This window comes from Marmota marmota, unplaced genomic scaffold (genome assembly GCF_001458135.2).
Source record: "Marmota marmota marmota unplaced genomic scaffold, marMar, whole genome shotgun sequence".
Lineage (NCBI taxonomy): Eukaryota > Metazoa > Chordata > Mammalia > Rodentia > Sciuridae > Marmota > Marmota marmota.
Genome location: NW_025999914.1, coordinates 473260 through 495145, shown reverse-complemented (window position 1 = coordinate 495145; position 21886 = coordinate 473260). Strand labels below are relative to the sequence as shown.

At 40.2% G+C, this 21886-nt stretch overlaps 1 protein-coding gene and 1 pseudogene across 8 annotated transcripts in view; one reads left to right on the top strand and one right to left on the bottom strand.

Annotated features, from left to right (window-relative positions):
- The first annotated feature begins 6138 nt into the window (after positions 1 to 6138).
- LOC107160497 lies at positions 6139 to 7896 on the top strand (annotated as a pseudogene).
- Positions 7897 to 9335: 1439 nt separating this feature from the next.
- The window catches only part of Pgbd1 (piggyBac transposable element derived 1), a 31304-nt gene continuing 18753 nt past the window's right edge, over positions 9336 to 21886 (bottom strand). For 2 of the 8 annotated variants that reach the window (XM_048799936.1, XM_015507158.2), the window contains exons 3-9: positions 21098 to 21464; positions 18726 to 19195; positions 17327 to 17462; positions 16249 to 16337; positions 13400 to 13523; positions 12335 to 12392; positions 9336 to 11183 (exon numbers count right to left, since the gene is read on the bottom strand). In XM_048799936.1, coding sequence (XP_048655893.1) covers positions 9629 to 11183; positions 12335 to 12392; positions 13400 to 13523; positions 16249 to 16337; positions 17327 to 17462; positions 18726 to 19121 — 2358 coding nt within the window. In that variant the 5' untranslated portion in view covers positions 19122 to 19195; positions 21098 to 21464 and the 3' untranslated portion in view covers positions 9336 to 9628. The remainder of the gene's footprint in view (positions 11184 to 12334; positions 12393 to 13399; positions 13524 to 16248; positions 16338 to 17326; positions 17463 to 18725; positions 19196 to 21097; positions 21465 to 21886) is intronic. The other 6 variants (XM_048799939.1, XM_048799938.1, XM_048799937.1 and 3 more) reach the window with 5 other exon arrangements.

Genomic DNA, 21886 nt, shown 5'->3' with positions numbered 1-21886 from the left:
CTCTTCTCAACCTGGGGCTTCTTTAATTAAGCCCAGGATGTGGCAAAAAGGAATCATCAGCAAGCCATCTCCATATTTTTAAAATTCCTTTTTGTCCCTGCCACAGATGCCATAGCATTTATTGACTTGAGGCCATTTGTGGTTTTCTGATTTTAGTTCAGTGACTAATTGTTCTGGCATCTGTGTTGAAGGGAATTATTTAATATGCCTCATTTAAGCATGCATATTTGATAGCTGGGAGTGGTGATACACACCTGTAATCCCAGCAACTCAGGAATCTGAAGTAGGAGGATCACAAGTTTGAGGCCAGCCTGGGAAACTTAGTGAGATACTATCTCAAAATAAAATAAAAAGGACTGGGAATGTAGCTCAGTGATAGAAGGCCATTGTGTTTAATTCCCAGTTCTTAAAAAAAAAAGAAAAGAAAAAAGAAAAGCATGGCTATCCAGTAGGTAGTTAACAGGGCAGCTGGGAATAATAATTCATAAATTTTAAAACTTAGATTTTATGATGTTATACATACATGTTAGTGCTTAGGGATTTTTTTTTTTAAAGTCAATTTTCTTTGTTCCACAGGCTAAGACAAAGTCAAGATCCAGAGTTCTGCTTCAGTAGAATATTTTTGCCCTTTCTTATTACAAACTCATTGCTGCCTGTCTCTAGTTACCACTAATCATTTGACTAGAAGAACATACAGTGTATATAAGTAGGCCACATCTATGAACCTTTCAGGCCAGTGCTTTATCTTTGACAGAAGAAACAAAGTTTTCCATTGTCTCATTGTCTCAGGAATGTCTACAATCCCTGTAGATCTCTACAGCTTGCTTATCAAGTAACTTAGTAAATTCTTTTGAAACATCTTGAGTTTGTAGGTCTACTAGCTTCTGTGTAGTCTGCCCTTATGAGGCTGAGAAACTTATGTGACTCCATTTTTGAAAATAAATTAATAACAGCAGCTTCTACCTCAAGGCCTGTCCTAAGAAAGGGGGAGAGACCCTTGTCTTTGGAAAAACCCACAGAGCCTTTCTAGGCACACACCCACCCTGCTGAGTTGTTTGTCTGCAAATAACAGAAAAAAAATCTGTGGCACCATGTGTCCCTGACTCAGTTAGGCTAGGTGAGGACCTATAACAACTCCCTAGCAACCACCAATCAGCATGAGACAGGGAAAATGCCAGATGACCCCCCACTAGTTTATGGTGGTTAATAATATGTTGGGAAACCATGTAGTTTAGCACATATACCCCTCATGGCCTAAACCAATCAATTCAAAGGAATCCCCCTCTTGTACTAACCAATCACCCCTACCCAACTTGTTCCCGACAATGAATGTGCTAATCAATGTTAGGAGTTGTTGTTTGATTTTACCTTAGTATGGAATGATTTGCTGTGTGACGTTGTGACACATAGAATATCCCCCAAAACCTATAAAATCTCACTGAATAAAGGACCAGGACTCACTCCCTGGGACCGCTGTGTTGGAAACGGTTGTAAGTCCAGGCTTGAGCTTGCAATACAGACTCTTGTGTTATCTTGCTTATCAGGTAAGATAATTGGGGTCCCACGAATCTGGCATTACAAGGCTTCCTCTTCACCCTGGCTGCTTTTGTTGAAGTTCTCTTGATGTTCTCCAGCCATATTGTAAGGTCAGGCAATGTCGACAACCAAAAGGAGGCAGATTTTAAAAGGCTGCTGAATGAAGCTTTAATGAGATTTCGCTTGGGGAAGAACTCTATGAGACCCACGGAGTAGATAATAGGGTCTGAGAAGAAACCCTGTGGGGGCTCAACTGGACTGGAATTTTATGGGGCTTAGGGCAGAAAGGGAGGGCTTGGGACAGGAAAAGGGATTTTTAGAGTCCTTTGTCCTTCTAGGGTTGGTCAGGGGTAGCTGGCTAGGATCCAGGATTGGCCAGGAGACCCCTGACTGACAGGTGGTCCCGTTAGTGCCCAATTGGTGTTTCTTTTGCACAGTGCGGGCTGGCTGGTGCTTTGTTCCTAAGTCACTGCCATCAACCTGACACATATGACATACCCCATTCTTTACTTCCTAGCAATCTTCCTTCATTTTGCCCAACAGGCTCTTTATGTTCTTCATTCTTTGATACCTGCCACAACTATGGGTCTAGATTGCTTGGTACCTCTTCTGGCACATCATACCACTGCTGACATCCACAATGCCATATTTTATCCAGTAAGTCCCTTTTCTATGGCTTCCAATTCCTAAGGCCATGTTGGTATCCTCTTCTCTTCAGAATAGCTGATCTCCAGTCCTTTGGAGATCATTCTTCCTGCCTGAACATTTACCAAACCTCCTTACTGTTAGATGCAAGAAAAGACCACTGACTCCAATTAAAATCAAATTAAAGCAAGCTTATTATTTCGACCGGCCAGGCTGCCTCTCCCACCCAAAACCGCGGGAACAAGACAGCACCCGCAGCTTTCCTGCAGCCCAGATTTATAGCCTAGAAAGTTACACAAGGGGGGTTTTACAGACAACAGAACTCTGAGGAGCATAACACTAATGGTAGTTTACATTTTTGCTGGCCCTGACATCAGAATTTATGAAGGTCATTAGAGCCTCAGAGAGTGTCATTATCTGGCCAGGGAAGGCCAAGATTTGTGAGGCGTCACTAAAGTTTCAGAGAGGGCTGCTATCTGGTCAGAGAGCCAGGCATGGATGAGTTCAAGGCATGGGCAGGCATTCCAAGCAGGTTCAGAATTTGCAGTAATTTATAGTAAAGCCAAAATTATCTTTTCATGGCTGTGTGGCGAGATGGTTCCAATTTTAAGAAAAGATCAGGTTGGGTCTATCACTTACCAAGCCCGGATCACTTTTCTGTTTGTTTCTCCTCTGGAGCTTCAGTCTAAAGCAGTTGAAAGCAGAGAGGGGCCCTGGCAGTCTTTGTCAACACTCAAGCTTACTATTATTTCATCTGATTAATCCTGTCCTTATCCAATATGGAGAAGGGTTGACAAATTTCTTTTGTATTACAGATAAAAAATCCAAAGTTGAAAATATGGAGACTAATAAAAGAAAAAGGAGCTGGCCTTAGAGTAGGAAACACCTGAAGAAGTGAAACTCCCTTAATCCCATGCGTTCCTCAAAAGTTTTTCAGAGTTCCAAATGCCACAGAAGCGTCAATGGGCAAATTCACAAGGGAAAAAACGAGGTCCACGTGTGTGGTGTGTAGGAAAGACCTTATCCAATCCTGGGACCTCCAAATCTACTGAGCATACACCTGGTGGGTGGCAAGTGGGGGGGTGGGGAGCCACATTGGTGTGCTAGAGGATTGGTATCCACTGGCGCAGCCTCCAACCAAATTCAGCGCCTGCGCCAGCTCAGTGACACCAACCCTTTCTACTGCAAGCTGCACCCTACAGGGCCAACAAAACTTCTTGTGGCAGGTGGCTAGGCTTCCACCATTCGAGCTCCAGCACCTACCTGTATGGTTAAAAATGCTGGGCTGGGCTTCTGCGCACGGGCGGTACCCTTCTCAGTGGCGACCTCTTGCTGCAACACTTCTGCTTATGAAGAGCATTCAACACTCTTTTGAGGACTGCGGTAGGCCAGTTGTCAGGGCTACAAACTTGTCCAGCACTGGCGAGAACACAAGGATGAGGGCCTTAGGAGTGCTAAGAGCAGCAAAACCAGAGTCCACATAGGGGAGAGGCCTTATCACTGTGGAGATTAGCAACAGTTTTGGTCAGATCAACGCTTCCTAAGTACAACTGTCCCTTCACCCCCGCCTCACCCACACAAAATCAAGGAGCCAGGTGTGATGCACATCTGTAATCTCAGTGATTGGGAGGTGGAGGTAAGAGGATCACAAGTTCAAGGCCAGCCTCAGCAATTTAGTGAGAATCTCAGGAACCTAGCAAGATCCTATCTCAAAATTAATACATAAAAGGGTTAGGATGTAGCTCAGTGGTAAAGTGCATTGGGCTCAAGCCCCAATACCTAAATAAAGAAAGAATGTCAATTAAAAAAAATACTATGTGATCTTCCTGCCTTAGCCTCCAGAGAGGCTAGGATTACAGGCATGCAACACCATGCTGGGCCATAAATTAAAACAATAGATGAATCAATGAAAGAAGAAGTGAAGAGCTTAATTATTATTCCAGGAGTGCAGCTAGTACAGTGAAAACCAATTATGTCTTTGTTCAGAGCCCATTTTTATTACTTGCATTAGTCATATACCTGTTACTAAAACTATAACTAAAACAGTCCTGGAGGTTACATTGACACTTAGATAAGCCCTACCTTGAAGATAAATTGTAGTTGTACATGCAAGATAGCTATAGATTTAGTTAGCCTCATAACTCTAGTAAATATATCCTGGAGAAAAAACTTTATATAGTTGTATTTGGCACTTTCTTCTTCTGAACTCTGACTTTCAACCTTAAAAACCCACTGTGGTGAAGAAGTTACATATTCACATGGGATTTTCCCTTAATGACAGGGGAGTGAAACTACAGTAAAGAACTTTACACAAAATTTTTATTTAAAATAATAAAGAAAATATTTACTCTTGAGTATGGGCCTTATTTCAGAATGTATATGCAAAAAAGGCAAACCAGTTTGATCCTAATTTTGTACCCAATTATTGATAATCAGAGAATTCCTAATCAGATCCCTCCATGCTGAGAATCCTGAATTAGATCTTTCAATGTGAGAGATATAGGAAACCTGATCATAGTCCTGCCTTACAGTAACTATGGTGACTCAGTTGGAATAGTTCCTTGGTGCTAGCCAGATTACTTAAAGTAACTTATCTTTTCCCTGGTGCTGGAGATTGGATCCAGGGCTTCACATATGTAAATATTCTATTGAGAAACTGCTGTGACTCCATTTTTGAGAAACCAGCCTCTACCTCAGAGCAAAGCCTGTCCAAGGAAGGGGGCGTGACCCTTGTCCTTGGAAAAACCCACAGAGCACTCCTAAGCACATACCCACCCTGCTGAGTTGTTTGTCTACAAATAAGAGAGATCTTCGGCACCAGGTATCCCTGACTCAGTTAGGCTAGGTGAGGACCCATAGGAACCCCCTAGCAGCCACCAATCAGCATGAGACAGGGAAAATACCTGGGATGCCAGATGACCCCCCCACAGGTTTATAGTGGTTGATAACATGTTGGGAAACCATATAGTTTAGCACATACATCCCTTGTGGCCTAAACAATCATTTCAAAGGAATCCCTCTACCCAACTTGTTCCCTCCAGTGAATGTGCTAATCAATGTTAAGAGTTGTTGTTTGACTTTCCCTCGATGTGAAATGATTTGCTGTGTGATGTTGTGACGCATAGAGTATCCCCCAAAACCTATAAAATCTCACTGAACAAAGGGCCAGGACTCACTCCCTGGGACCTCTGCATCAGAAACGGTTGTGAGCCCAGGCTGGAGGTGCAATAAAGACTCTTGTGTGATTGCATCGGATTCGGCTTCTAGAGGTCTATTGGGGTCCCACGAATCTGGCATTACACTATCACTGAGCTATACCCTAACCCCTAATAGTTTAAAATCACCATTTGTCTTCACCATCTCTCACCCCAAGTTTCCCATCAAGGTTAATACCATACTCAACTCAAATCTGTCCCTTTCTAAAGTACATTTTAAAGATAAAGCTATTTATTTGGATTTCTAAGTTTCCCATGAAGTTGAAGTGAACAAGTATCCTGAATAGTAATAGCAAATAACTTTAGGTCCCGTTTTGGTTGCAGAGAGATTTTCTGGATGTTTATTTTCTAGTAATAGACATGTACTGAATAAAAATAACCATGTAAGGTAGTATTGGATACGCACCATAAAAGTGGTATGGAGAGAAGTATCACAGGTGTTGAGCTTAATGGGCAGAGTACACAAAGTGATCATTCTTCTGCAAGAAACTTTGGAAAGTCCTTTTCTAAGGCAACAGTCTCATAATTACAAAGGTGTTGAACTTCTGCAAGGTGACTTTTTTGTGGGTAGATGCTTATAGATACCAGAAATGTTGAAGAATATATCATGAAGAAACAAATTACAGGAAATACTGAACTTACACTTTAAGCAGCTTGTGTGGAATAGGTCAATCTGTGACTCTGTGACACAGAGTTTACACTTCCATCACAAACTATGCACACAATAGAAATTCCTGTTGAGAGAAGGCTGGGGAGGGGCCCTGCGCTTGTTCTCTGTCTAGCTGTGACTGTCTGAGATGGCAGGGCTGTGAGGGGACAGCAGATTCATGTGGCTACTGCAGCAGTAGTGTGTCAGTTATTGGTCCTGCCCCAGAACACTACAGTTTTGCTCTGCAAGGATATATAATAACTGATTGGTGTGTCCATTTAATACAAGAAAATGGATACTGAACAGCCGGAGGAAACCTTCCCCAACACTAAAACCAACGGTGAATTTGGTAAGTGTCCTGCAGAAAATATGGAAGAGGAGCAAACATTTAAAAGATCTACAAACAGTGATGAGATGGTTGAATTACAAATTCTGCTTCAGAGCAAGAATGCTGGGGCAGTGATTGGGAAAGGAGACAAGAATACTAAGGGTCTCCGGACAGACCATATTGAGAATCATTGCTGATATTGGTACAATTGGAGACATTCTGAAGAAAACCATCGCTACCTTGGAAGAGGGCCTGCAGTTGCCATCAACCACTGCAACCAGCCAGCTCCTGCTTGAATCTGATGATATGGAATGCTTAAATTATCAGCACTATAAAGGAAGTGATTTTGACTTCGAGTTGAGACTGTTGATTCATCAGAGTCTGGCAGGAGGAATTATTGGGGTCAAAAATGCTAAAATCAAAGACTTTGAGAGAACACTCAGACAACAATCAAGCTTTTCCAAGAATGCTGCCCTCATTCCACTGACAGAGTTGTTCTTATTGGGGGAAAGCCTGATAGGGTGGTAGAGTACATAAAGATTATCCTTGATATTATATCTGAGTCTCCCATCAAAGGGCATGCACACCCTTATGATCCTAGTTTTTATGATGAAACATATGATTATGGTAGTTTTATGATATTTGATGACCGCCGCAGACATCTAGTGGAATTTCCCATGTGGGGAAGAGGTGGTTTCGACAGAATTCCACCTGGTAGGGGTGGGTATCCCATGCCTCCCTCTAGAAGAGATTATGTTGATATGAGCCCTCATCGAGGACCACGACTCCTCCTTCTGGTCGAGGTGGCCAAGGTGGGAGCAGAGCTTGAAATCTTTCTCTTCCTTTACCGCCACCATCTAGAGGAGGAGATCTAATGGCCTATGACAAAAGAGAAAAACCTAGAGACCATTATGGCATGGTTGGTTTCAGTGCTGATGAAACTTGGGGAGTCTGCAATAGATACATGGAGCCCATCAGAATGGCAGATGGCTTATGAACCACAGGGTGGCTCTGGATATGATTATTCCTATGCAGGGGGTCGTGGCTCATATGGTGATCTTGGTAGACCTATTATTGCAACACAAGTAAGTATTCCCAAAGATTTGGCTGGATCTATTATTGGCAAAGATGGTCAGCAGATTAAGCAAATCTGTCATGAATCCAGAGCCTCAATCAGAACTGAAGAGCCTTTAGAAGGATCTGAAGATCAGATCATTACCTTTACAGGAACACAGGACCAGATACAGAATGTACCGTATTTGCTGCAGAACAGTGTGAAGCAGTACTCTGGAAAGTTTTTCTAAGACTAACGAAGAACTGAAGGAGCCCTGCATGTTTTTTTTTTTTTTTTTTTTTAAATCTGTTTCTGTTTAAAAAGCCAACATTCCTCTGCTTCATAGGTGTTCTGCATTTGAGGTATAGTGAAATCTTTGCTGTTCACCTACCAGATGTAGTTTTAGTTCCTTACAAACAGGGTTGGGAGGGAAGGGCGAGCAAAAACTAACATTGAAATTTTGAAACAGAAGCAGAGTGAGTGAATTTTATTTTTTTGTTCATTGTTGGTGGTTTAAAAACAAACAAAACAAAACAACCCCTCTATGTAATTATTGTGAGCACCTTGCTTTGTGGGCACTGTAAACCTTTTTTTTTGGGGGGGGCGGGACAGGGAAGAAAGTAATAGTCCACATGTCCCTGGCATCTGTCAGAGCAGTGTGCAGAATGTAATGCTCTTTTGTAAGAAAAGTTTTATGATTTTTAAAATAAATTTAGAGAACCTAAAAAAAAAAAAATTCCTGCTGAAAGAAAAGTTCTGTCTACAACACAATTGCAGTGAAATCCATTTTCTCTTTACCGTTTAATCTACCAAAACTACATTTCAACAATAATGAATCAGTTCACTTTTCCAAGTATTTCTGCTTACTCCTGGATTTACTACTTAGGGTATTTCAAAACGGGTTTGATGTCAACTTGTTATCTTTTCCTTTCTTTGACCCTGATGTGCTTCATATTTTCCTGTTTTCTTCAACTCTTTTTTGACTTCTGCTGCCAATCCACACAGATACAACAGTACACATCTTTCACTTCAATATTCAGTGGCACTGCTTCACCTCTGGTATTCCTCTGTTGAACTCTCCAACATTTGTCTGGCTCAACTTGCTTACACAGTCTGATCTAGCTTAATATCAATTCTGGTCTTAAGCTTCTTGACATGGGTTTTATTTAGATAATTATTAGCTCATGGGCAACAGCTCCATTTTGGACTATAGATACAGTGTCATTCTATGGTTATGATATTGCCAGTATTTTTAAAATGGTATTCTCTTGTGGTTGATAGGCTTTTCTTGAATTGATAAGACCATTTTGAAGTACATTTTTTTCATGTTTCATTTGTACAAAACAGAAAACAAAAAAATTCTGAAAATTCAAATAACAACTAGATCAAAACTTGTTGTGACTTCTACTTATCTTTGATTTCAATCTTAGCAGTTGATTAAAGAAAAATAATAAAATTTCTACATTTGTTTTATCAGATTCAGAGTATGCTGGCAATTGTAGAGTCCCCTTTTCATCACCTTGTATATTTTTGTTAACATTTGTTATGCCTTATTCTAAAATTGAGTCTCAAACTGGAATGCCTTTGGGGACAGATGCTTCTGTACAGGTCTTTTGACCTAAATAGTTCAGCATTTGTATTGTTTTATTGGTATCTAATCAGATTCTTATTCATAGCCCATAAAAAGGAATGTGAACTTAATATTGGACTTTGCTGATGTGTTTGAGAGTCTGCAATTTTTCAAAGAAATTATAAGCCCTTTAGCAAATTTTATATTGTGTTATGGTCCTCTTTTATTGATGGGCATGCAATAGGGGTTTCTCAGAAATGGTCAATTTTTACTAAACTATTTCTGGAAGAAAATTTTTAAAAAGTAATAAAAAATAACATTCTCTAGAGAAAACAAGAGAGGGAGAATTCCATTCTTTTAATGCACAAAATAAATTCAACAAATGATTTCTCACATCTGATACAAATTAGACATATAGAAAAGTACCACTGGAGTTCAACATTGTCAGATAACTTTGAACATTATTTCTTATAATAGTCTTTGAAACTCTTTTATATAAATGTCTCATTTAAAAAAATAGTAGTTACTCAATAATTGCATTATATGCATCAGATTTGCTTTGGTAAGATACAACCAAATGTGGTAGTTGTGGTTTTACTATTTTTTACTGTATGCATTTTGTTTATCTACCTTAGTCTGGAAGATTAGCATCGTGTCCCAAGTAATAATGTGCAACACATCTCCGAAAGTCCAAGAGGTCTAAAGAGGAATCTGGGTTACAGACTCTGTGTAGTTGCCATGCATTGTTCATAGCTACATCAATCATGTAGCTCACCAAAATTGAATACCATTTCTTGCTTCTTAACCTCACTCTATATTTGGAAACAATTTGATCCATTTTAGCTACACCTTTCCTGCATTCCTCATACAATTTTACTATGCATGGTTGATTTACCTGTGGGATCTCTTCACCATCAGTAGAACAACTTATCTCACTGACTGGTTCTATGCCTATGGCATTGGAGCACAGACTGATAATACCATCACCATGCCAACGACATAAGATTATTTCATCATTTTCTTCCACTCGGAAATCAAAATACCCTCTCTTCATTTTTTTCATATGTTCTACATTCATAAGAGGACATTTTTCAGTCCTGTTTTCACGAATTGATCCTGTTGCCCTCACCCCCTTTTTCTTCAAAGCTGACACCAATTTGACACTTGTAAAGAAGCTATCAAAACACAGGTGATAGGGATATTGACCTCTCTCTAAAAGAACATCAGCAAAGTTCATCACTAGATTTCCACCTAACCCAAGGTCAAGATCCTTATCTGCCTCCATAGTTGATTCTTCTTGATAGGGCTCAAACCAAACCAAATAACCCTGTGTGGTTGTACCACACCAAATTTTATAGCCAATTCTAAGAGGCTTTCCATTCAGAAATTGGTCACTATCAAAGCATTCACACATTGACTTATCAAAGCAATAGTATTCTTCTAGGGGAGCATACAAGAGGAAATTTTTATTCATTTGCTTTATGAGAGGTCTCAATTTTGAAAATTTATCTTTTTGATCTAGGTGGCTATTATCTGCAAAATGCAGGTACGAGAAAATTAACTCAAATCTGTCCCTTCTAATTGCATCTCGAACCAGGTTCTGATCAGCATCAGAGATTTCCCAGTACATTCCCCTTCTGGGACGCCTTACAAATCCACTCCATAGCAGGACACCAAATACACACCTCATTTCCTGAACTGTGACTTCTAAGTTAACATTTTTCTGAGAAGCATAATTATTGGTTTCATTGACAATCAAGTTGAATGTTTCATCATCAAAAAACAATTCAAAGAGTTCTACTGGGTTCAACTTTTCACTCTTGAGATTTAAAAGTCCAGAATCCAGTGCTGACCAGCTGGGAAAGTTTGGCTTAATGTCTCTTTTGGTCCAACTTTTTTCTGGGACACTTGACACCTTTAGCTTCTTTTGAGGCTGAGCCTCAGGCTCATCTTCCTCCACTTCTGAGTCATCAGAAAATGCAAGACCTTGGAGCAGTTCACTCACTCGAGCTTTGTCTTTTTTTCTTCCTTTTCGGGTAATATCTCCTGCTGCATACTGCAAGGATGCAATGTGCATCCGGGCCCAGGAGTCACGGGGTGGATGACGGTCCTTTAGAGTGTTCAAATTTGAGACTGTCTTTTCAGTAGGGACAGAAGAGCTACAAGAGATGTGGGGTGCACAGTCTCTGGGAAATAAAAAAGAAAATATGCTACAAAGAAAGTCTCATTCTTTCATACATGTTAAATCTAAAGCAGTACAGTAGGGTGCTAATTCTCAATTCTCATGTTTCCATGGGGAAAACTGGCTAGATTTAACATTGCTGGCCTCTCCCCAACTCACTCCTCAGGACATAACTGTTGAATTTAGGAGAAGAAACTCAGGTAGCATAGCAACTCCTTCTATCCTCTTTAGGAGTAGGATGCAGACATTCCATGCCCCTTTTTGTCACTAGTTGCATTAGGCAGGCCCACAAAAGAAGACTTCTGCTGCACTTCTCCTCTGCCAGTTTGAGCCTATTTAGCTCTACCTCTGAGCCACTTTATCCAGTCTAGCTCCTATCAATAAGTTGAAGGTTCTGGAACCATCTGTTTTACTACTATGTCTATGTCAACTGGTTTTTAACTCGGAAAAGGAAGGCAATTGCTATTTACCAGGCCTCCTCACACATAATTTCTACACATGGAAGGTGTGAGATCCTCTTTGATCTGGTAGATGTATTTCTTTGAGTGAAAATAAAAAAGAAACTCAAAACTCACTGCACTTGAATGGATTTTTATGGGATTTACAAGGAAGAAAGCCAACGTTTTTAAGATGAAAGTATTATTTTATACTACTACTTTTAAAATTTTGGATATTATGTATTTGTGTCCTATTAGTAAACCAGTCTATTTTTAGAAGACACAAGGGGGAATCCTGGGTGTCTTCAGTATCTATATGCATGACCTCTTTAACATATCCATCTTAAGAATTCCCTGACATTCTTAACTTTGGGAATACTTCTTGAATCCTGTCATGTCACTGAACCTTTTCACTGATGAAATTTTAAACTTTAAGCTCAATGTGGTGAGAGAAGGATCTTGGAGTGGGAAATGGGAAAAAGAGTGAGGTAAGGAAGCTGGGTATGAATGGGGAACTAGAAAAAGGGTGTAGGACCACAGGGAGATGAATCTTTGATATCATGGTAAGTTGCTGCACCAAATCTACAGTTTGAATTTTTTGTTACATAAAACAACAAGATATTCTTTTTTGTGTGTGGTACTAGGGATTGAACCTAATGGTTCTAATTTCTTCTTAGATCTGCAGAATATGGATCCACTCAGGACCACAGATACTCACCTGTTGGGTATTCCTGAAGTCTTCCTACCTTGATCCATTGCTTCAGAAATGTCTTGCTCTATATTAAACAAAACATCTTTAGTTACAATTACTTTTGCTAAAATAATACATTAATTATTTAATGTCATATATTCTATGAATTTAGAAAAAACAATCTTTGTGGTTGGGAATAGATGTTTCAAAATAAAAGAAACAAAAAAATCAATAGGGTTTGGTGTTGTGGCATATATTTAATTAATCCCAGCTATTTGAGAGGCTGAGGAAGGAAGATCATAAGTTCGAGGCCAGCCTTAGTAACTTAGTGAGACCCTATCTCAAAAAGGAAAATAAAAAGGGCTGGGGAGGTAACTCAGTGGTAAAGTACCTCTGGGTTTGATCTCCAGTACTATCCCTCAAAAAACAAAGAAATCAACAGGTGTTTCAGGGCATCCAGTTTCAGCAATACTACAAAATGTGGTATGCTATGGGAAGATGATAAGAAAGGTTAACCTGGGCACCAAACACCAGCTGGGGAGAAGACACAATAGGGCAGAGCACATTTAAGAAAACATGGATAGTACTATCTTTAAAACTTGTTGGTAGCCTAAATATCATTTCAAAATAAAAATGTTAAAATGATTCATCTATCAGCTAAAGGATAAAAAGAAAGAAAACATGGATAGCATTGTTCTGAGAGAATAAAGAGAATTTTTTCTAAGGTAAAGAGGGATCAGGCAGAGGTATTTGTGGGTCTTCTAAATGTGAAAGGATATAAGTTATATGGAATCCTTGATGGGGAAGAAGAAGAGATGCAAAGGAGTCACTGAGGGAATAAAGGAATAGGGAGAGAAAATCAGAGAAGATCACAAGAAGAATTCACAACCTGGACAAGTAGCAGCAGCAGAATACAATGTGATTGGGAAAAATGCAAAATTATAAGGACTGAGAAAAGTTTGGAGGCAGAGGCCAGAAGAAGAGGAAGGGAGGGTAAGGGTTTGTAGAAGTATGGGCTCCCATGGGCCAAGTCAGGGAAAGGACAGGACAAGGATAGCACAGACAGGGGACCAGTTAGAGGCCTGTCCTTACTCATTAGGCTTGTAACCTTTTCTTGAGCTGAATTCTCACAGAGGTTCCTCTGAGCCAGACTCAGATGTGGCCACTCTGCTAGGGCAAAGGCCTGGGCTTCTCCCTCCCCAGTCTTCGCTGACATCTAAAAGGCAAAAAGTGGCCTTTCAGTTTTCACTGTGGTAAGGAGAAGGGGTCCAGTTGTGAAAGGTGTTGAATATCACACTACAGAACAGTGGTACCAGCCACTCAGGGTATTCTGTAAATTTGTGAGAACTTTTTGGTTTTACCAGTGATGATGACCACCAGCTCATGCCAATGTTATTCACAGGATATGGCCATCCTGAAATGCATGGAATAGTCCCATGCTATAACAAAATGTCACATATCCTGTAGGACTTTTCAGTGTCCTGCTGAACCAAATCTACAATTGATATAAATTGGCTACCCCTAAGAATAAGAATTCTGAAAAGTTTTTATGAGATGATTTAACCAACAGTAATATAAGAATGTTTCAGAGAAGGAGGCTTACATGGAGTAAAGATATTTTTATATAAGTTGACTTAAGCTGGTCATGGTGGCACACAGCTGTAATCACAGCAACTGGGGAAGCTAAGGCAGAAGGATCACAAGTTCAAGGCCAACCTGTACAACTTAGCAAGACCCTGTCTCAAAATAAAAAACAAAAAGGGATGAGGATGCTGCTCAGTGGTTGAGTACTTCTGGGTTCAATAACCACCAGTATTGTCGAAAAAAAAAAAAGTTGACTCAAATTGGTTCTACCCACTGTTTTAACAGCATTTTCTATTATGGCTAAATAGGCATTTCAATACAAAATGGCACTTATGGAAAATGCAATTAAACTGATTACAAATATATAATGGAAGAGTTCTGAGACTTTTAACAGATGTAAAACAATATAAATGTAGAGATCTCATTGAATTTCATTAATGAAGATTGCTTTAAAATATTTCAAAGCCAGAAATATAAGACAGCTAAGTCAGAAATATTATACACTATAATTATTTATTTTGGGGGTTGTCTATGGTTTTCTATCTTTATCTGACACAGTTTCCAAAGGTCTACCATATGGCTTTTTACTAACTTTTTGATTTTTTTCATTTTCCAAATTACCCTTTCTTTCCTTTTGCCTGGAAACTGATATTGTGTCTAGTCTTTCACAGACTTTTTGACAAATAGGTGAGTTTCGAGACAGAAGATATATTTACCTCATCACTATACCATCCCAAACTGCAAACAATTATTTTGATACTTAAAAACCTACCTCATTCCCCAGCAACCCCCCCCCTCCCCGAAAAATAACACGCACTTACCTTATGGCCAAGTAGTGGAACATACCTGTAATCCCAGCTACTTGGGAGGCTGAGGTGGGAGGATTACAAATTTGACACCAGCCTTAGCTAATTTAGTGAGACCCTATCTCAAAATAAAAAGGACTAGGGATATAGTTCAGTGGTAGAGTGCCCTGGGCTCAATCTCTAGTACAAAAAAAATTATTAATTAAAAAATATAAAATCTACCTTATTTAAATAGCACATCCCTTCTATGATCTATTTACTAGTCTACTTTGCCTTGAAACCTATATGATTTCTTGGGCTTTTGTAACAAACTTGATAGCTTACAACAACAGAAATTAATTCTCTCACAGTTCTAGAAGCTAGAAATCCAAAATTAATCTGTTAGAACCTGGGTGTGATGGCACCTGCCTATAATCCCAGTGATTTGGGAGGCTGAGGCAGGGGGATTTTAAGTTCATGGCAAACCTGGGCAGCTTAGTGAGACCTTGTCACTAAAAATAGAAGGGGCTGGGATATAACTCAGTGGTAGGGTGAATCTGGGTTCAATCCCTAGTACCACACACACACACACACACACACACACACACACACACACACACACATCACTTTTTTATATTATATATATATATATTTTTAAGGCAGTAGGTTTTTTTTTTTGTTTTTCAGTACTGGAGATTGAACCCAGGGTCAGTGTACTAATGAGTTTCATTTTCTAAGACAGGGTCTCAATAAATTGTCAAGGCTAACCTTGAACTTGTACCCACGCCACCATCCTGAGTTGGTGGGATTATAGGCATGTGTCACAATGCCCAGCCACAACTGGGTTGATATTTAAAATGTATATACACTTTCTTAAATCGTTATTATTTCATATATTTATTTTATTATCCATACATTTATTTTCAAGAAGACAAAGTACTTATTAAGAGCAGCAGACATTGGGTATAATGGGATTGAGAATAATAGAAGTCAAAGAAAAGGACTGAGTGAGGAAAGGATTCCATGAAGATGGTGTCTTGAGAAAACTGATGTGCCAGCAGTATGTAAGAGGACTTAAATGGGAAACGTGTAGTTTTTTAAAAACCAAATAACCAGGAAAACAAATGAACCACTGAGACACTAAAAAGGAAAAAAGCAGTTCATTTTGTGAAGATGATGTGAAGTTTTATTTTGCATATACAGAATTTCTGTTATCGTCACCAAATTAATTGGAATGTGAAAAAGGGTCCTAGTTCTCAGGCTGAGGAGAAAAACCAGAGATTCCAAACACAAGTGACTAGTTGATAGGGGGGCACGTTCTGAAACCCCTCACTCTCATATCTTGAGATCTGGATGTACTTCCTCAACACAGTATAATATGAGGTAGTAGAATGTAATCGACATGAACTCCTTGGATTATTGAGCACATGGCCTGTGACATTCTGTGATGGAATGAACACAAGAAAATATACCATGAGTGAGGAGTGTGGGCCAAGAGAAAGGCAAAGAACAGGTCAAGGAGAAAAGGAGGGTAACTACTGAGGTTTCCAAAGCCCAAGCACCCTTGCTTACCTGGAACCTGGGTGAGTTAAACTCAAGCACTGCTGTCGTATTTCTGGAATTTTCCTCTCGGAGAAGGGCTGGTTCCTGGGGAGTAAACTCTGTAAAGAAAGGAAACAAGAGTCCTGAATGCAATGGTCTTTAAGAGTGTCCTCTGTTTAGGACCTAGCCCCTAAAACTTCGATTTATTAAACATCCAAATGAAGATGTACACCTTACTGTCTAGGATAGGGCACTATAACTGTTTCTATTCTGTCAGAAATTCTAAAACTTCAGGGTCTCCCACCCCCAAAGTCAGTGACATTTATGAATGCTTTACAGTGATGCATTTTCACAAAAAGTTAAAATCAGATATGAAAATAAAGAGAAGGGAAGAAGCTGGTGATGAGTGTTTGGGTAGGAGGGACAATATCCACTATAGCATATTCTTGAAAAATTCTGATCTTTTTTCGGAGGAGGAGGGGTATAAATTTAGGAATGTAGAATATAGAGATGTCATAAAGAAGGTATTTTGGTCAAAAGTAAGCAGCCTTAAATTTTAGAAGAGGTTCTTCCTTTGTTGACCCTGGGCAAATTATATATATATAAACACAAATAATACTGGGGATTGAACCCAAGAATATTATATCAATGAATTACATACCCAATCCTTTTTTATTTAAAATATTTTGAGACAGAGTCTTACCAAATTGCTTAGAGCCTTTCTTACTTCCCAGGCTGGCCTCAAACTTGAGATCCTCCTGTCTCAGCCTCCTGAGTTACTGGAATTACAGACAAGTACCACTGTGCCTAGCTAAATGAGCAAATTCTGAAGACCTAATGTATAGCACAGCGATTACAGTTAACAATAAATATTGCTGGACATTTGCTGAGAGTAGATCTTAAGTATTCTCACCACACTCACCAAAGATAACTGAGATAATAGGAACATTAAGAAGTTTGTGGTAATCATTTCATAATATATATAAAAACAAAAAACAAAACCTTGAGGACACAGATAATCACATTCCTATTAAAAAAGACCATGCTCCTGTCAGTGGCCTGCTTCCTGTGTCTTTACTAAACTCACCACTCACCCTCTGGCACTCACCACTCACTTCTTGGGGAAGCTGAGGAGGTTCACATGTCAGGGTGGTTACCCCAGGCAGGAGCTGACACTCCAAAGAGGCTTCCTGATATCGTGTCATCACTAGGTGCATGTCTTGTCCCTGAATATAGAAAGAGGCCTGTAGACAAAAGATTCACCTTGAAAACATATCTTGGTGGAACTGAACAGCAGTTAGAGACTTCTCCAAGAGAACAGAGAACAAGCCCCATTAATCCCTTAAAAAAGCAGAAAGCGAAACAGACACTCATCTGTCAAATAAGGACTGCATGCAGTCAGGTCCTATTCAGTATCTAGGGTGCAGAATAGAAGCAAGGCAGGTAAGACAAGCAAAGGATTCCTACCCAGAAAAACAACACAAAAAAAGACTCCTTAGATGAATGTTTAATAAGGACTCGGATATACATTGTCTCAAAATGTCTTCTACACACTAGGCAGTAATTATGAAGGGGAAGATGGTAACTTTGTATTGAAGAAACTTGTTAGGCTCCACCATAATCTCATCAGTATTGAGATAAACCATCAAAGCCTCCTGAAATGGCAGACTGAGAACAAAGTATTACCCCTAGGGTAGATACTCTGGCTAAAATTTTCTGGAGAAAATGCAAGACAAACTGAAACAGGAAAATTCTCCAAAAAAACTGCCTGTACTTTTCAAGAATATTGATGTCATGACAAACAAAGACTGAGCAGATTCATGGAGACTAGAGAGACACAGCATCTAAATATAATATGTGACACTTCCTGGCTTATGCCCTGGATCAAGGGGAAGTTTGCCATAAAGAGCACTATTGGGGATGGGGTTGTAGCTCAGTTGGTAGACTGCTTGTCTAGTATATGTGAGGCACTGGGTTCAATCCTTAGCACCACATAAAAATAAAAAAAAAAATAAAGGTATTATGTCCATATACTATAAAAAATATTTTTTAAAAAAGCGCACTGCGGGGATATTGTGGCAAAATGTGAAATACTAGTGTTATATGATAGTACCCTAACAATTTTATGTAATTTTCCTAACCTTGGTATTGTATTCTGGTTGTACAAGAGAATGAAATATACAATGATGGGTTTAGAGGTTAAGGGGCATAATGTCTGCAATTAATTCTCAAATGATTCAGGAAAAAAAAAAGTGTATGTGTGTCATTGCTTGAATGTGCATATTCATACAAAGAGGGCTCACTTGCACAAGTAGGGAAGTGGGATGGGTACATCTTAAAATAAGTATTAACAACTGGTGAACGTGGGTGAGGAGCATACAGGAGTTCTCTATACTATTCTCCCAATCTTTCTGTAAGTTTTAAATTATTTCAAAATAAAATTAAAAATTAACAAATTCATATGTATCATTTCTTTTCCCACACCACCATACACATTATCTTCTCACCTGCTGTCCTGTGTCTCCATGTCCAGAGGTTAGATTCTCTAGCATTGTCACTGCCTCCTCCCCACTCTGCAGAGAATACATCTGCATCCAGGCCTGCAGCTCCTTGGGCAGGATGGTTAAGAATTGCTCCAGCACTAGCAACTCCAGTATTTGCTCTTTGGTGTGCATCTCTGGCCTCAACCACTGTTGGCAGAGTTCTCGAAGTTGGGTCAGAGCCTCCCGGGGCCCAGGAGCCTCTTGGTAACAGAACTGCCGGAATCTCAGGCGGCAAAATTCCCGAGTGTGGGAGCTGCCCTCCTGTGTGTTGTACACCTGCTCCCAAGTGGGATCTTCCACTTTTACCTTCACAAGGCTGTCTTCATTTTCAGGAGCAGAACCCAGTAAAGCTTCATACATGTTGAGCTTTGTAGCTGGAGAAAGGTCTTTTTGGCTGAGGACTATGTTTCAAATATTGTTTCCCAAATGTACATCTAAATATAAGAATTGATCAGAAACATACGAATTACAAGAGATTCAAAACCTTATGCAATGTACTTAAATCTTTGTCCCCATTGTAGGTCATTCTCAAAAGTTGAGCCTGCTTGCCTCTATTACAAGTGAAATCAATAAAAAATATATCTTGAACATAAAGGGGTTCAAACATAAAGGGGTTCAGCCCAGAGGTAAGGGATGTAGAATATGAGGAAGAAGGGTTATCAATGCTGGAACAGCTTATACTTCAACTGGGGAAAAGGGATAATTTTGCCCAGGGAGGACCAAGATGGCTAGCTTTGTGGGCATACAATGCATCTCAAAGGTCATTTTTCTCTGTGTACTGACAACTCCACTTTTTTTTCTTATTTTCTTCCTTTTGAGGTACTGGGGGTTGAACTCATGAGCCCTCAAATACTGAGCTACATCACCAGCTCTATTATTTTTTTTTATTATAAGATGAGGTCTAAGTTGCCAATGCTAACTTTGAACTTGTGATCCTCCTGAGGCAGCTAGGATTACAAGTGTATGCTACCTTGTAGGTGTCACAGAATGTTTCCAAACTTTCCTATTCCCAAATACCTTCTGTAATTAGATTTTTCCACTATTCTCATAATTAAGTGGAATCTTTTTCCTTGTCTTTAATGTGTTGATCTATGACTTATTCTGACTATTGAAATATGGCAGATATGACACTGTAAAAGAGTGCCTCTATAGCTCTTGGCATGCTATCATGATACTGCCATGCTATAGGAAGCTCAAGGTAAATGAGAACCAAGGCTCCAAAGCTAAAGCCCCTTTAGCTCAGTTAGGCCTACTTCCACATAGTTCACCAGCTGAATGCAGCTACATGAGTAATTGCAAGTGAAACCAGCAGAAGTGGTAGTCAACCAACAGAATCCTGAGAAATTGTTTTTAACCATGAAGGTTAGGATTTTAGTTTATTTTTTATACAACAATAGATAACTGAAATAGTACACATGCATCAAGTTCTTTTCTCTTGTCTCCTCACTTTCTGCATTTACAATCTCAATTTCAGTATACCTCTGTTCCAAGAACACTCAAATCTTTGTCTGGCTCCAAGTTGCCTTTCACACTGTAGATCCACACTTAAAATGTCAGCTGGATACCTTCAGCTATAGGCTTCATTCACTTGCCCCATAATTTAAATATACTCCAAACCAGAGAGTCCTTCAAAGCTGCACTCTGTATTTCTCCTTTCTATTGGTGTCACCAACTTCCATGTACAAATAAACAATACCTTATAAATAATCCCTCTGAGTCCAGTTAATCCTTTGGGGTTTTTGTTTGTTATCAGGTACTGGGGATTGAATTCAGGGCACTCAACCACTGAGCCACATTCCCAGCCCTATTTTGTATTTTAATTTAGAGACAGGGTCTCACTGAGTTACTTAGTTGCTTTTGCTGAGGCTGGCTTTGAATTTGTGATCCTCCTGCCTCAGCCTCCTGAGTGCTGGGATTACAGGCATGCACCCCAGGCTTCCAGTTAATCCTTTATACAAAATGCCTCTGTCCTTTATTACTTTATTGTTATTTTCAATCGCTATTACTGTCATTTCTGTGTGGTAAATGATATTTACTCCAAAATTTTTCACCTGTTTTGTATTTTATAGCAAGTACTATCATTCTTCTAAGGTAAATTCCTAAGGTCCCATGCAAATGCCATCTCTTATGTACAGGAATAAAACTTTCGTGAACATCCTCAAACCTCACATAGAAAGGGGAAAACTGTTTGTCCACTAAGCCACACAGGTGGCGGTGGAACCATGGAAAACTACACCCACCACCCTCTTTCTCCATCTTGTATTAGAGATCGCCCCATCTTGCACCTTGCGGGTAGGGGTTTATCTTTGCATAAACTCTAGGTGCCCAGTACGTACCTGGTATTTGACAAATATTGGTGGACTTCTTGATGAACGTATGCGGATGTCCTGATGCCAGTAGCCAGGTCTCTCCGGTGGACCCAAAATTAGTCTATTAACAGCACACGCCAGCAACTAGCACAGTACCTGGCACACAGCAGGCACTCAATAAGTATCTGCTGATTAACAGACTACAACTTCAGGTAAGGAGCACAACAAAGACGTGGCGAACCTCAGGAAGAACTCCAGCGGGAATATGGAGGCCTGGGGCTCCACGGTAGGGAAGGGCTGGTTGGTCTTCCCAGGCCCCTGCCGGGGAGTCAAGCTAGGCGGGCAAATCTCTGGGGTCCTTCCTTTATCCGTGCTGGAGGCTGAGAGACACTTCCTGCAGACAGAGATGCCAGCCAGGGTTATTTCCTCTCGCCGCTTTGGGCGGCCTGCGGCGACTTCCGGCAGGGCTCCATGCCTCTCTAGGAGCCTTCGCCTCATCTCTCTGATAAGCCTGGCTTCCAATTGCTGCCCCACACAGGCCGGTTCTTTTTTCGACCCCAGGCTCGGGGCTCTTCCCATTGGCCCTAGTATGCCTCACATTTACACAAATCTTTTCAAGTAAAAACCAACGGTAGCGGGACGCTGTGGGACAGGCCTGAAATCCCTGCTACTCTGGAGGCTGAGACTGTAGGATCGCAACTTCAAGGCCAGCCTCAGCAATTCGAGACCATTGGCAAAAAGGACTGGGGTTGTAACCTAGTGGTAAAGCGCCCCTATGTTCTATCCCAGGTACCAAGGGGCGGAGGCGGCGGGGGT